The following is a 12,589-nucleotide window of genomic DNA, read 5'->3' as shown; positions in this document are numbered from 1 at the left end:
ATCATGCTGTGCAGAAGTGAGCAACAAGCTGCCACTGTCTTCATTGAAACCACAGGTCCATTCCTTTACTCAGTCATTTTTTTCATTTAAATGAAGATAGACAACAGTTTCAATTTTTGTTATTACTACAGTGATAATGTACAAAAAAGAGAGTGGTATATAGTTCTGCACTTTTATTAGCACATACAAATTTTGACACCAGCAAATGGTGCATTTTCTTTTCACACCGAAATTTCATCTACAGCACACTTGATTCCAAACAACTGCCCGCTTTGCCTCCACAGGGCTTATGGAAAGCATCCATTGATGTTTTCATAACCACATGTATGTCCACACACACTGTCTGGACAATGTGCTGAGTGCACACAAGTGCTACCACTCCATACACAAGAGCATCATGGTGCTCCCCTCCACTAACAATGGCTCCACTAAGGCTAACTACCCCTGGGCAGACATAGCTTTACGTATTTTCCCCAGAGAAACCCAGGAGCATCCAGGATGTTTTATTCTTCTAATGGTCGAAGAGAGAGCATAAACCCGCAAGTCTCTCAGTTCAGAGCCCCTCCTAAGCACCAAATTCTTGCTTAACAATGCAAACATCTGTGCAGACACAAGCATCTTCATAGCTTTATGTTCCCCTAAAATTATGGAGCTAGATTTTCCTGTACTTGTTCTATGGATGTTACACTAAGTGTCAACATTTTAGAAACTGAATTTTATTTCGCAGTAAAAAAAAAAAAGTGTTGTTTAACATGTAGTGAGAAGAAAGTTATTTTAAAAATGCCTGAATATTTAAATCTGGCATTTTATATCAGCTTAGCATATAATAATACATATGTTTCATAAATAAGAAAAAATATCTTTATAAAAAGTATGAATTTTAAAAACTACCTCAGAAGACAATATTAATGTTATATTTCTCATCATAGATGTTGAACTCTTGCCTGTTAGGTGTACTGAGCTATATGAACAACTTTAAAAGGAGCTATTAATTCCTTCTCTCACTCATACTTCTTAAGTAGGACTATGCCCTGTTCTACAAGTTGTGTTATGAATCTGGCAAAATCAATAATAGCAAAATAAATGCTTGAGGTTTAAAGCCTATGGTACAGAGAAGGCTAGACTAGATGACCATAGCCTAGTAGCACAAGAATACGTTGCTACTCAGAGGTCATTGCAGTGGCAGTCTCCAAATTTAACATGTAAGACAGTTTAACAGTGTAATACATGATGCAGTGCACATTATCTTCTCTCTGCTTTTCCCCACATCCTAAAACAGAAGAGCCTGGCACTCACAGCTGGTGTCTCCCTCTGTTTCTGCTGAACTGAATTTTCTTGCCCTTTTTTTATCCTGGGCTCCTGTCCCTGCCCCATCTTTTCCTCTCTCAGCTTTCATCTGCTCCAGCTTTCAGCTGCTCCCTAGAAAACCTCCCTGGGATGCATTCCCCCTTTGAGAAGCAACCCCTTACTGAAATGAAGCTTGCTGAAATGGCACAGATAGTTTATTGAGTTTTCTGTCAGCTTAATGAAAATGATTGGTAGTATCTATTACGTAATTATGAGAGTATTCAGATAAAAGTCTATTTAATGGACATGCTTATAACAAGTACCAAGTAACTGATTTATTTTTTAAAACCTTTCAAAGTGACCAGTGATTATTTCTTAACAAACGTGAAGTTCTGCTGTTTGAGAAACAGGTGTCAAAGTGAACCATGGGTATGTGTCATTGTAAAAAAAGGGCTTCAGTCAAGGGAAAGAAGCTAAAAAAGAAAAGAAAATGATTTTAAATGAAAATTTCCACATCATATTAATGTATCTCAGCTTTTAAAAATGTTTCAGTTTGTCTGAAGTAGTCGTCACTGATGCTTGTATAGTGCATTAGTGTATCACCATAAGTGTAATGCAATTTGCCATCTAGAAGTGCTGCTACATTAAAGTCTCTCAGTATTTGGGAAATAAGTGTTTCCAAGCTACAGTTTTAACCATGGAGAACCTGACAATAAGAACAATAAAAATGAGAAAGGAATGCTTTTGTAGTCACTTTAAGGTACTGAAAAGTAAAAGAACAGTATATTAAAGATTAGAATCAAGGCTTGTGATTCAATGTACTATTTTTGGTAGTGAAACATAAAAATGACTCTGTACTAATAAGAGCCCAAATCCCCATTTGCAGGTAAATTTGCAGGTAAATGCCTAAAGATAAAAACTGCCTTATGCATTTCCGTGTTGAAACAAAACCAGAGACAGCCTGTCACAGGCTGCCGCTCTCAGTTGCCGTACAGAACCTCCAACCAAGTGCCCAGCACACTCTCACACTGCAACTCTGGAGATTAAAAGTTGCTGGCTACTACAGATATGAGGGTTTTGACCTGCAGTGACCAGTCACAGATTAGCGAGTGAATAACTTAACTGCATTTTGAACCTTGGCTCCTCAGCCCCTCACAGCACTACCCAATCAAACTGTTTCGTGAGGATATCTTCCAGGAGAAGTGTAGCTTTGGCGCTGAACCTCCCAGATCCCATTAAAGGGTCTCTGCTGTATCCCATTGCTCGCCTGGTCCAACCCTCCCACGGATTCCTGTCACAGCCATGTTGAATCCTCTTTTCCTTATCAGGCTGATACAGGCCTGCACCACCCGCTCCTCCTTGCGACAAGACTACAAGAATGGGGAACAGGATCCAGATGCTCATTGTTTTGCTTCACAAAACCCTGCCATGGGCACAGATTAACACCAAAAACTAGATGGCTGCAGCCAAAGGAAAACACATCTCAGAATGCCTCCACTCGATTACCGGAGCGATGGCATCATCCATGGCTTGACGTTCGTCATGGGCTACGTGGTCCTGTGCCACTTCTTGAGAAACACTGAATGCAGTCGGGAACCGCTTGAGATATTCTTTTGTTTCAGGGAAACAGGGAAAATATTTGCAGCTGGGAAAAGCAAACAAACTGCTTTTTCTTAAATAAGCTGCTAGTGACTTCAATTTAGATCTGCATATGTGCAGCAGCTACTCTTCCAGTGGTTTGTATGATCAGCCTAGAGTGGCCTTCCATTCTTCTCACTGGCCTGTTCACATTATATTTGGCATGTGTACAAACACACTTCACTGTTAAAGACAGGAACCACAAGATACGGGGTGCCAGCTTAGAAATATATTACTGTCTGCTTTTAGGTACCCAGGAACTGCTGTATTTTTAGTGATGCAGCAAGGTACAAAGTTGGAGCCTTCCTGGTAAAAGTAGAGATCATTTTGATTTAATCATGTTGTCTTCCTTTAGAACTGAGTTCTCACCAGCTGTAGGTAAAAAAAAACAGTATTGCACAAAATTCTTCATGTGTCTGTTTGTCAAAAGAGCAATACTACTTTAAATCTCAAGAAAACGTGGAAATATGTAGCTGATCTCTTTTTAGCATAAAACAAGAGAACAAGCTCTTATTTCAGCAGTACACTTTCTAGGCTTGAAAAGGTATCTTTTTTATTCTTTCAAGAAATCTCTTCCATTGTGTTTCTATTGAAGTCCTGTGCAATTAATACACATTTTTGTCGCATGAAAGTATGACAGTATTTTTTTTTTCCTGATCAGTAAGAGAAGGCAATGCAAAAAAACCCCTCTGTTTTTTCACTACTGGCATCAGAATACCAACACACTTCCATTTGAAAACACTCATACTTCATTTTCTTGGAACTATCAACTTATGTCTGCAGCAGAAAGGAAGTGGAAGTGTAAAGAAATGGAGGGCAATAACCTCTGTGTCCAATTGTGCACACAGATACAAAGACCAGCAGCTGAGAGCAGGAGAATTGCTCCAGTTTGGCAAAATTACAGGAGCGGATCATTAAAACCATCTAAATAGGAGATCTATCACTCTAAATATAACTATCTAAATATATATATATAAGTATTTAGATAACTATATATGAAGTTCTTAAATTCATATTAAAATAGGAATTAAATGCCTAGAAAATCTTTAAGATCCAAGACTCACTGTTCTTAAAAAGCAACATTCTTAAGATTTTTGATGTCTACATGCAGGGTTGTTTAGCAACAGTAATAGTAATACAATGGGGTAAATTATTTTGGTAAAGTGTTTTGAACCCTTTGGAATTCATGAGTAAGTACTCTCTGACTCCTACATGAGAAAAATTAAGAACATGATTAGTCATTGAGCTACCTTGAGTCTGCCATTAAAGTTTAAGTATCCTGAAGTCCTGACAGGGACCTTGCTTCACCACATCTCCCGACAGTGCTGTGGCACTGCTGATGCAGTGAACAACTGCTATTCCTATTGTAATTGTGAACAGCATTTAAATCATTTTTGTTCAAGTTACTCAACCTTCTCCTATTCTGAGATGTATATTGTTAATATACTTCAAGACAGAAACTTGAAAGATCTAAAAAGTATTTGACATCTGGCATGGTGACTTAATTAATTACCATGCTGAATTAATTAGCTTGCTTCATCTCCTGAGCCAACAGCAATGAGTCTGTATTCAGCACCACAGCACTGCTTAAATACGAAGCATTTCCACAGGATATTACATGTCCAGATTCTATACAGTGCTAAGTGAAAGGATAGTAAGTAAGCTGTAACTGTTAGGTAAATGAATCCTGTGAGGCAGTGTGTCATATTGCTAACATTAAAAATTAGTAAAGTCAGGTAAAATACCTGTGGTCAACCATCAACTTAATTTCCAGCAGAGAGACCAGCTGCAAATATTGTGATATTTACTCACCTGAGTTTCACCAAATTTTTCTTTCCTTTCCTCTCTATACCAAAAATTTGCATTAAAGCTTTTTCTCCAAGGATTATTTGATGTTTATAACAGTGTGATGGTTTAAGTTCTCATTCAGAAATGAACTAAACCTGATGTCAGCTACTGATGTGAAGGTTTGATTGAATTCTACAGAGGCAAGGCTTTACACAAATGAGCTTTCCAAAACAGATATAAATAACTTAAATAAATAAATACAACTCCCCTTATGAAAAACAGAGGACATGTATGCCAGTGAAAAAAGTAATCAAATGTGTCAAGCAAACAGAAAGATCATAAATAAACCAGAATCATTAAAAAAAAAAAAAAAAAGGAAGAAGAAGAAGAAGAAAGATATGCGGAAGCTGGCACTGTGCACTGTGTTTGTGTTGCTTAAACAGTAAATTGAAGATCTATCGAAAGGTTTAAATTTCTTTACACAGCATTTTCAGGTAACAAATGCAGAACTGCAGGAAACACCTGATATTTGAGAAAAAAGAAACTACTTAGAATCACAGAATAATTCAGGGTGGAAAAGACCTCTGGAGGTCATGCAGTCCAAACTCCTCCTCACAGCAGGGCAAACTTCAAAGTTAGATTCAACTTCGAAGTTAACTCAAATTCCTTGAGATCATATCCAGTTCAGTTTTGACTATCTCAATGGATAGAGATGCTCAGGGGACAAAACAATATTGCTAAGGACTTCATTTATGTTTACAGGAACTTTTACAGATTTCAAAACGTATTTATATTAGTAGCATAACAAAAGTAAAATATTTCACATGTCAGCAAAAATAGACTTTATGGTTTTTAATTAGACAAGAAGCAAAGGAGTATTTTTCCAGTTTAGTGAGAAAAGTCCTTCTGAACATCTTTATCCCACATCTCTCTGAACTAGGCTGAGAAAGTTGCTCCATCTAATCATAATCACTAAACTAAAAAGTCAGCTCTTCTCACTGTTGTGAGAAATTGTCTCACTACAATTTCATTAAAAAACAAAATTAGCTAATTGTTTTTGTTACAGCAGAAGTGGTATTTGCCCAAATTTCAAAGTAATAGCAGACCTTAATATATGCCTGTGCTACTGAAGGAGAAGCAAGTTCCTGCCAGAAGGATTGCAGTTGCTCTACCTCTGCTTCAGAATATAAAAATGAAGCAATATAATCAATTGCTGATATGTCACAAATTGATCCTAAAGATATCCGATAATGATAACTTTCATAATGTAGGATCAACCAACATCATCTCCTATACTTAAACAATATCTTCAAGTCTTATATATCTGAAGAAGTGGTAGAAGTGGAAAGGGCAATAGGGTAGTTGCATGGAACTTGAGGAGAGTAGCGATGGTGGAATCTTAGAAAAATATTTGAATTGCAAGTAGTTGTCACAAATGAAATTTTATGAAAAACTTTTTGAGTCTGCTAATGGACTACTAGACTAAGAATAAAATAGATGAAGAAATAAAAATGAAATAGATGAAGAAGAGAAAATGGAGACAGGTATTCGAATTTTCCATTTTCCCTTTTCTAACAATAAGAAGCTTTGAGCGTCCAGTACTTTTGAAAATCCATCCTTTATTGAGGTGACTGAATGGGAAATCTGACCTGGGTTGGGAATACTGAACTCCAGGAAGCTTAGACAAAGCTTCTATGTCACCTTCTGTAACATCTTGTGATTAATAAACTATGTCAGTCTATTAAACACCAAGGTGTTTAAATCGCTAGTATATACTCCTAACAGTATAATGCATTACTATAATTTTAATAGGCATGTTTATAGAAAGAAACATATCCCACAAGCGTTAGAAACAGAACTCTAACATATAGGAATAGGTTCCCCAGGGAGGAGTTAAAGGCTTTCAGTTTCCCCCTTTTCCCCAGGTCCACATATCCCCTCTATCATGCTCCCCCAATGCTACTTTAGTAACTCAGCACTCCCCACTCTCTTCAGGTCCTCCAACGGCAGAACAATATCCCCAACACTGGGAAGTTTAGCTTCTCAGTTTACAGCAGAGCAGTGTCTGCCCCAAATGTATGTAATACACTACTGTGAAATAGTTCAGTGGGACTTTATGTTAATGCATTCATGCAAAGTCTGTAATAGGAACCAGTGATCGAGTTGAAAATAATGGTTCTTTAGTAGTATCCTGCAGGGCAATGCATATTCCAAGATGGCCTAAAACTCTTCTTCTAGAGATACTCATTTTTTTTTTTCATTAAGGGAAATCACCTTTCCAGACACTCTCAGAAAATTGATCTGAACTATATAAAAATAATATTGAAGCTCAGGTTTAAAACTGATACAAATAAAAATGAAAAGAAGACCTAGGAATGACAATGATTTTCAGCACATGGAACTGAGGTCACCAAAGTGTTACTTATAAGTAATATGGCCCACATACCTTCTGCAATCAGAAGAATATTAAAAAAGGCTAATTAACAATATATTATATGACAGGTGACTTTCAATATCTTCCAAAATAATTTTAATCTGCCAGAATATCTCACTATGTTCAGCAACCTTGTTAATGAGTCAAATTTGATGAATTGTAGCCTTGACTAATATAGCTATTTATTTTCTATACTATCCGTTAATATAAATGAAAAATTCAGCTATTAATGCTATGAAAAACTTAGAAAGCCACTAAAAGTCAGATAGCGTTACTGAAAGGCAGCAGCTTGGTTCAGCAAACAAGGAAGCGACACCTCCCTTCTGCTGTAAAATAACAAGTTGAATATTGTTAACCTGTGCTCCACATAACTTTATGTGGACGGTTGCCATAAGCGAACTAGTTGGAAAAGGTCCAAATACCACTGTCCGTGAAAGCCAACAATGCCTGTTTTTCAAATGCTCCGGATGGGCAATAACTCAGGCTATTTCCCCACAGATCGCACCATGCCGTGGCGAAGCGTCTGGGAGCGTGTACATACCAAGGTGTTATTGTTCAGGTCCATCTTCCCAGCGAACGGCCCCCATGTTGTTCCAACCGGAAGCTGCTGCCGGCTCTGGATCTTGCGCTCCCCATCCTTCTGGACCACCTCCAGCTCTCCTGCGAACAAAGAGAACAAGAGGTGCTTAGAGCACTTTCACTCATGCCCTGACAACAGCCACCTCCGTTTTCATTGTTGCAGGGTTTGGAGGACGCCAGGAACGAGCGTTAATTACACTTGTCTGAAAAAACAACCGATCAGGTCATCCTGCAAAAGAAAAACAAACTTCTTCCTTGCAGTTATATTCAAATGTGGTTTAGAAAGTCCCTTTTCTTTCCTGCATCTTTTCACACACAGTAGTCTGAAGGCATTTTTATTCAGAAGAGTGGTTTCAAGAAAGTTCTTAAGAAATGAGGAGGAGGGGGAAGATGATAGCTGGGAATGCAACAGCATGCACCCTAGTGCGTGAACCTCCTCGATCCATTTGGCTGTCAAAAGACCGCATTCTGAAGCATTCAGCTCCTAAAAACTTTAGAGACATACCTCATAGTGATAGAATCCAGTGCAACTCCACTGATCTTGAAGAAACTACTAGAAATATTTACCAGAATTTAAAAAAGAAATATTTTGAACTAAGTGAGGTTTTACAGGCAGTAACAGTTCAGAGTTAGCTCCCCTTCCCCCCCCCCCCCCCCCAACTTAACTTGTTAGACTGAGGTTTTAACACAAAATATGTAAAAGTAATGAGGGCTAAAGAGAGTGATTTTTTTTTTTTTAGCGTGTACTAATTATTCATTTTTCATATGCATATTTTATTTTTGAAAGTAAGGATTTCAAAACTAACCCCTAAAAGTGTTACATTCATTCACTTTAACTTTTCTGATTTTTTTACTTTATTTCAGGATAAAAAAAAAATACTCTGGACCATTTTCATTGCAAAGCAGTCTCCTCAAGAAGCCTGTTTTCCTATGAACAGACATTACAGCGTAGTAACAGCTATGTTCATATACACAATTTCAACATTGTTCTCTATAACGATTCAAATAAATTCTGCTTTCCAACTTTAAGGGGAGATGAAACATAGTAAGGGGGAGATCTGTGCTTTTCTTGTCAGACATTTATCTGCATTTGCTCAAGCCATTGCACTTCCCAGCTTTGACCTTCCCACAGGCAGGCACAAAAGCTGGAAATCTGCTGCTGTCCCCAGGACCAGAAGAACTCACACCACTGTGCTGCAGCCCATGTACTAAATCCTGCTTCCCTTCCCACACCTCTCAGATGCAGCAGCAATTCCTGCCTTTCGTAGCAGCACATCCCTTCTCGACAACTCTCCCCCAAAGCAGGACTCTGCTTTTGCACAAACAGTGGGAAGTCCAACTATGCAAGAAGTAAACTCGTCCCAGATTTAGAGCTGGCAATTGCTGAGAAATTAACCTTGGGCCGGAGGAAGTGAGTAACTCCTCCTGGCTTGCAGGCAGTCTCCACAGACTTCCCCCAACAAACCATTCCCATGAATGCCTGGATTTATGCTACTGCCAGACGGCGAAGGTTCTCCTTGTCTGCAGGAGTTAATCTTGACCATTTTCCAAAGAGGAGACTTGGCTCCATCTTCCATTTCCAAGCACAGAAATCTAAATTTCACCTCTGAGTGTTGCAGATTACAAAACTACTCTACTTAAAATTGTGCATCAGGTCCTTCTTGCAAACTGGAACAAATCTAGGAAATAGAGCTGTACCACATGACAAAAGCTTGCATGTATGCGGGTGAGTTCTCATCATGACAGGGCTATGACAGTTTAAATGGCAGTATGTAAGCAGCAAAGCTTATGGACTTATTATATATCATTTACACATGATATACATGCATCCATATACATGCATTTTTCCCTCTCACAGAAAAAGAAGTCACAAATTGTATGGACTTTAAAAAATATCTTTGTACGTTAATTACGGAAGATGGGAATCTTTCTGGTACTACAAAGCAACATGTTGCTCACTTACAAAAGCTGCAACATTGTCTTTCTACTTAGGGATGAAAACTGTAGTATTAGCTTGCTTTTACTCACTAAAAAACAGCGATGTCTACGGACGTGTCACATTTAACTGATACCAGAGGAATCATGAGAATCTTTGAAAACCCTTTTAAAAAATAATTCAGCCTCCCTTTCTGCCACTGACATTTTTCATTTGAAAAGAGTTCAGACACAGTCAAACAGTGACTCCTTATCTGCACCTGTGGATTTACAAGCAGGCCTGTCTTTTAATGGATTAAGAACGACAAACTTAGGGCAGATCATCCAGTGATATCCAAAAACCTACCTAAGTTTTAAGGTACACATCATTATACTTTATATTTTAAGTAAGATTAATAACATGAATCTAATATCTGATAAGTATTTCAGGTTTAAGGCAGAGATAAAAATGAGACACCATCTTCCAAAAGTGTATTTTTTCTTCCATTTGATAATTGAGTAAATTAATACAGATTCCTTCTCTCTTTTATTCCCTTTTGTTAGAGTCCCACATTGTAGTTTGGGCAATACATTCCAGTATGTATTAGTACATTGAAATGCACTGCAGGTGGGGCAGCATCATGCAGAGTTGTACTGAAGCTGTTTTATTTCCCCCTCCATCAAGACCACCGTAATAGAGAGCAGTAGATTGATAATAGGGTTACAAAAGGTTTTGCTTCACAACCTTCCCTTGATCATAGTTTTCTAAAAAAGATAAATTTCTCTATGGTCACCATTACCAGCAGCCATTTTAACATCATGTGTGTACATGAGTTTTAGAGCTGGGAAAACATAACTTGCTCAAATGTCTTGGCAAACACACATGTTTTGGCTACATTCATGCAACGTGCAGCACATTACAGTTTGATCCTTAACAGAGATTATTGTCACTGAAAATCTTTATTTTGGAGGAAAAAATAATGCTAAGAGAATGTAATATATAAAAAAATACAGCAAAGTGAGATCTACAAGCATCTGCTAAGATTATTTTTTCCTACTAGATCCTGCGTCTTCATCCCTTTTGTAAAATCATTGTATATGCTCCTTTGTCTGCACTAAGCAGGGGCAGGTCAGAGGCTGGTACAAGGGGTTGTAAAAGAATGATTGCAAATGTCACTATTAAAAATCTTCTGATGAATTCTGTTGACCACTGAGCAATGAGCCTGAAACTTTTCTGTATTCTTTTACAAGATTTTGCTCCTCTGAAATTTCATATTATGTAAGTGATATCAAAACTGTGGTGACAGATTACATTAGGAAAAGGAAGAGTGGCTGAGATTTTATTGCCCTCCCATAACTTGCTGCAAGAATTGCAAAATCTCAGCTGGCACTGACTCTTTACAGGTGCCTGGCCACAGAAAATACCAACAGTGGGGAGAAAAGGGAAGTAAAGGATGGAAATTCTAAACACTGTAAATTCTAAACACTGAAAGTTCTAAACATCTAAACACTGTAGGGAGTTTCTAGTGACCCATAATTGCAATGGACCACCTCAGTATTGAACACTGAACATAATGTTTCTTCCCTTAACAGCAAATTATAATAAATAGTATTCATATACACACACCTGGAATAAAATATGTGATATATTTCATGATTCCTTGGGCAAATCAGAGAGGCAGTTGTACTTTGCTGCTTTCATCCTACACCCATCAACTGGCCTATTGAAAAGGACAGCAAGAGGCATAACAAAAGTAGCACTAAGAAATATAAGTGGAGAGGAAGTAATGACCTGCTTTCAGTTTTTGCAAGTTAGGCAAAAAAAAAAAAAAAAAGACTTGAGACATTCCATTTACTGGTATTTACTTCATTTTTCCTTGCTACAAAGTTGTGGTGTTTTTTGTTGTTGTTGTTGTTGCTGTTTGTTCGTTTTATTTATTTATTTATTCATTTTCTTTCCCAGCTTATTCTTCAGGAACACACTTATTTCCAGCTTGCTGAGTAAGTTTATACAAAATATTTGAGACACATAGTATGGGCTAATCAATTTTGGTAAAAGATAATGCTGTTAGTGCTGTGGGCTGTTTCTCTTATCTTGTTGATGTAGCATACTTTTAAAGTCTGTGATTACTCAAAGACTTATGATAGCTGCACTGTAAAAGAAGCCCCAAGTCATGACTCACTAGCACAGCTAGAAAACATCCATGGCTTTTAAGATATTAGGCCACCTTGGTGGATACAAAACCAGAATGAAAGGACTCAGTTTAGGATTCTTTTCTTACATATACATATTGTCTTAGGAATGACACACAAGGCTTGCATAAAACAGAAGGTAGAGGAGCCAATTTAACTTTGTCTTCTTTTAAAGCAAAATTACGATCATTTTAAACAATCCATGTGTCATGTAGATGAACCCAACAACAGCTTTTGGCCCTTAACAAAATTTGACCACAGTTTGAATACCAGAATAATTCAACTATAAATAGCATTCTGAACAAAACCATTCTGGCTCTCATCCATCTGCCCACATTCTGGAAGAAGAAACAAAGGAGTCTGAAGGTGAATGATCAGCTAAGTTTTAGGGGAGAAAAAGGGAACTACTTTGTTCAGAAATAAGTTTATCCAGATTTATAAATGTTTAACATTTCTAACCAAGTCACTGATGGCTTTGGCAGTAGCAGATTTTTTGTTTGTTTGTTTGTTTTTGTTTTATCAGGAATATCTTTCTAAGTGGTATCAGTTAAAAAGAATGAGAAAGCTCTTTTTCTGCTATAATTAGAGATTGGTTATTTGACATCATGGGTCTCTACCAATTTCCACCAGCAAATGGTTCTATCTTTGCATATTTCCTATGCATAGCCACCTGGCTGTGTTAATGAATGTTTTTGCACTGCAGAGAAATTGTATATGTTGTAATTTCAAACAAGGACTGCTCTGAAGTCTTAGTGA

The 12,589-nt window shown here is 37.6% G+C and overlaps 1 protein-coding gene across 1 annotated transcript in view; it reads right to left on the bottom strand.

The window, feature by feature from the left end:
• ZFPM2 (zinc finger protein, FOG family member 2) overlaps positions 1-12,589 on the bottom strand; it is a 311,239-nt gene that overhangs the window by 149,650 nt on the left and 149,000 nt on the right. Inside the window, exon 4 of the mRNA XM_050709069.1 lies at positions 7,689-7,807. Coding sequence (XP_050565026.1) covers positions 7,689-7,807 — 119 coding nt within the window. The remainder of the gene's footprint in view (positions 1-7,688; positions 7,808-12,589) is intronic.

This window comes from Cygnus atratus, chromosome 2, assembly GCF_013377495.2.
Source record: "Cygnus atratus isolate AKBS03 ecotype Queensland, Australia chromosome 2, CAtr_DNAZoo_HiC_assembly, whole genome shotgun sequence".
Taxonomy (NCBI): domain Eukaryota; kingdom Metazoa; phylum Chordata; class Aves; order Anseriformes; family Anatidae; genus Cygnus; species Cygnus atratus.
Note: the sequence above shows the minus strand (reverse complement) of the source record. Positions and strands in the feature narration are given on the sequence as shown.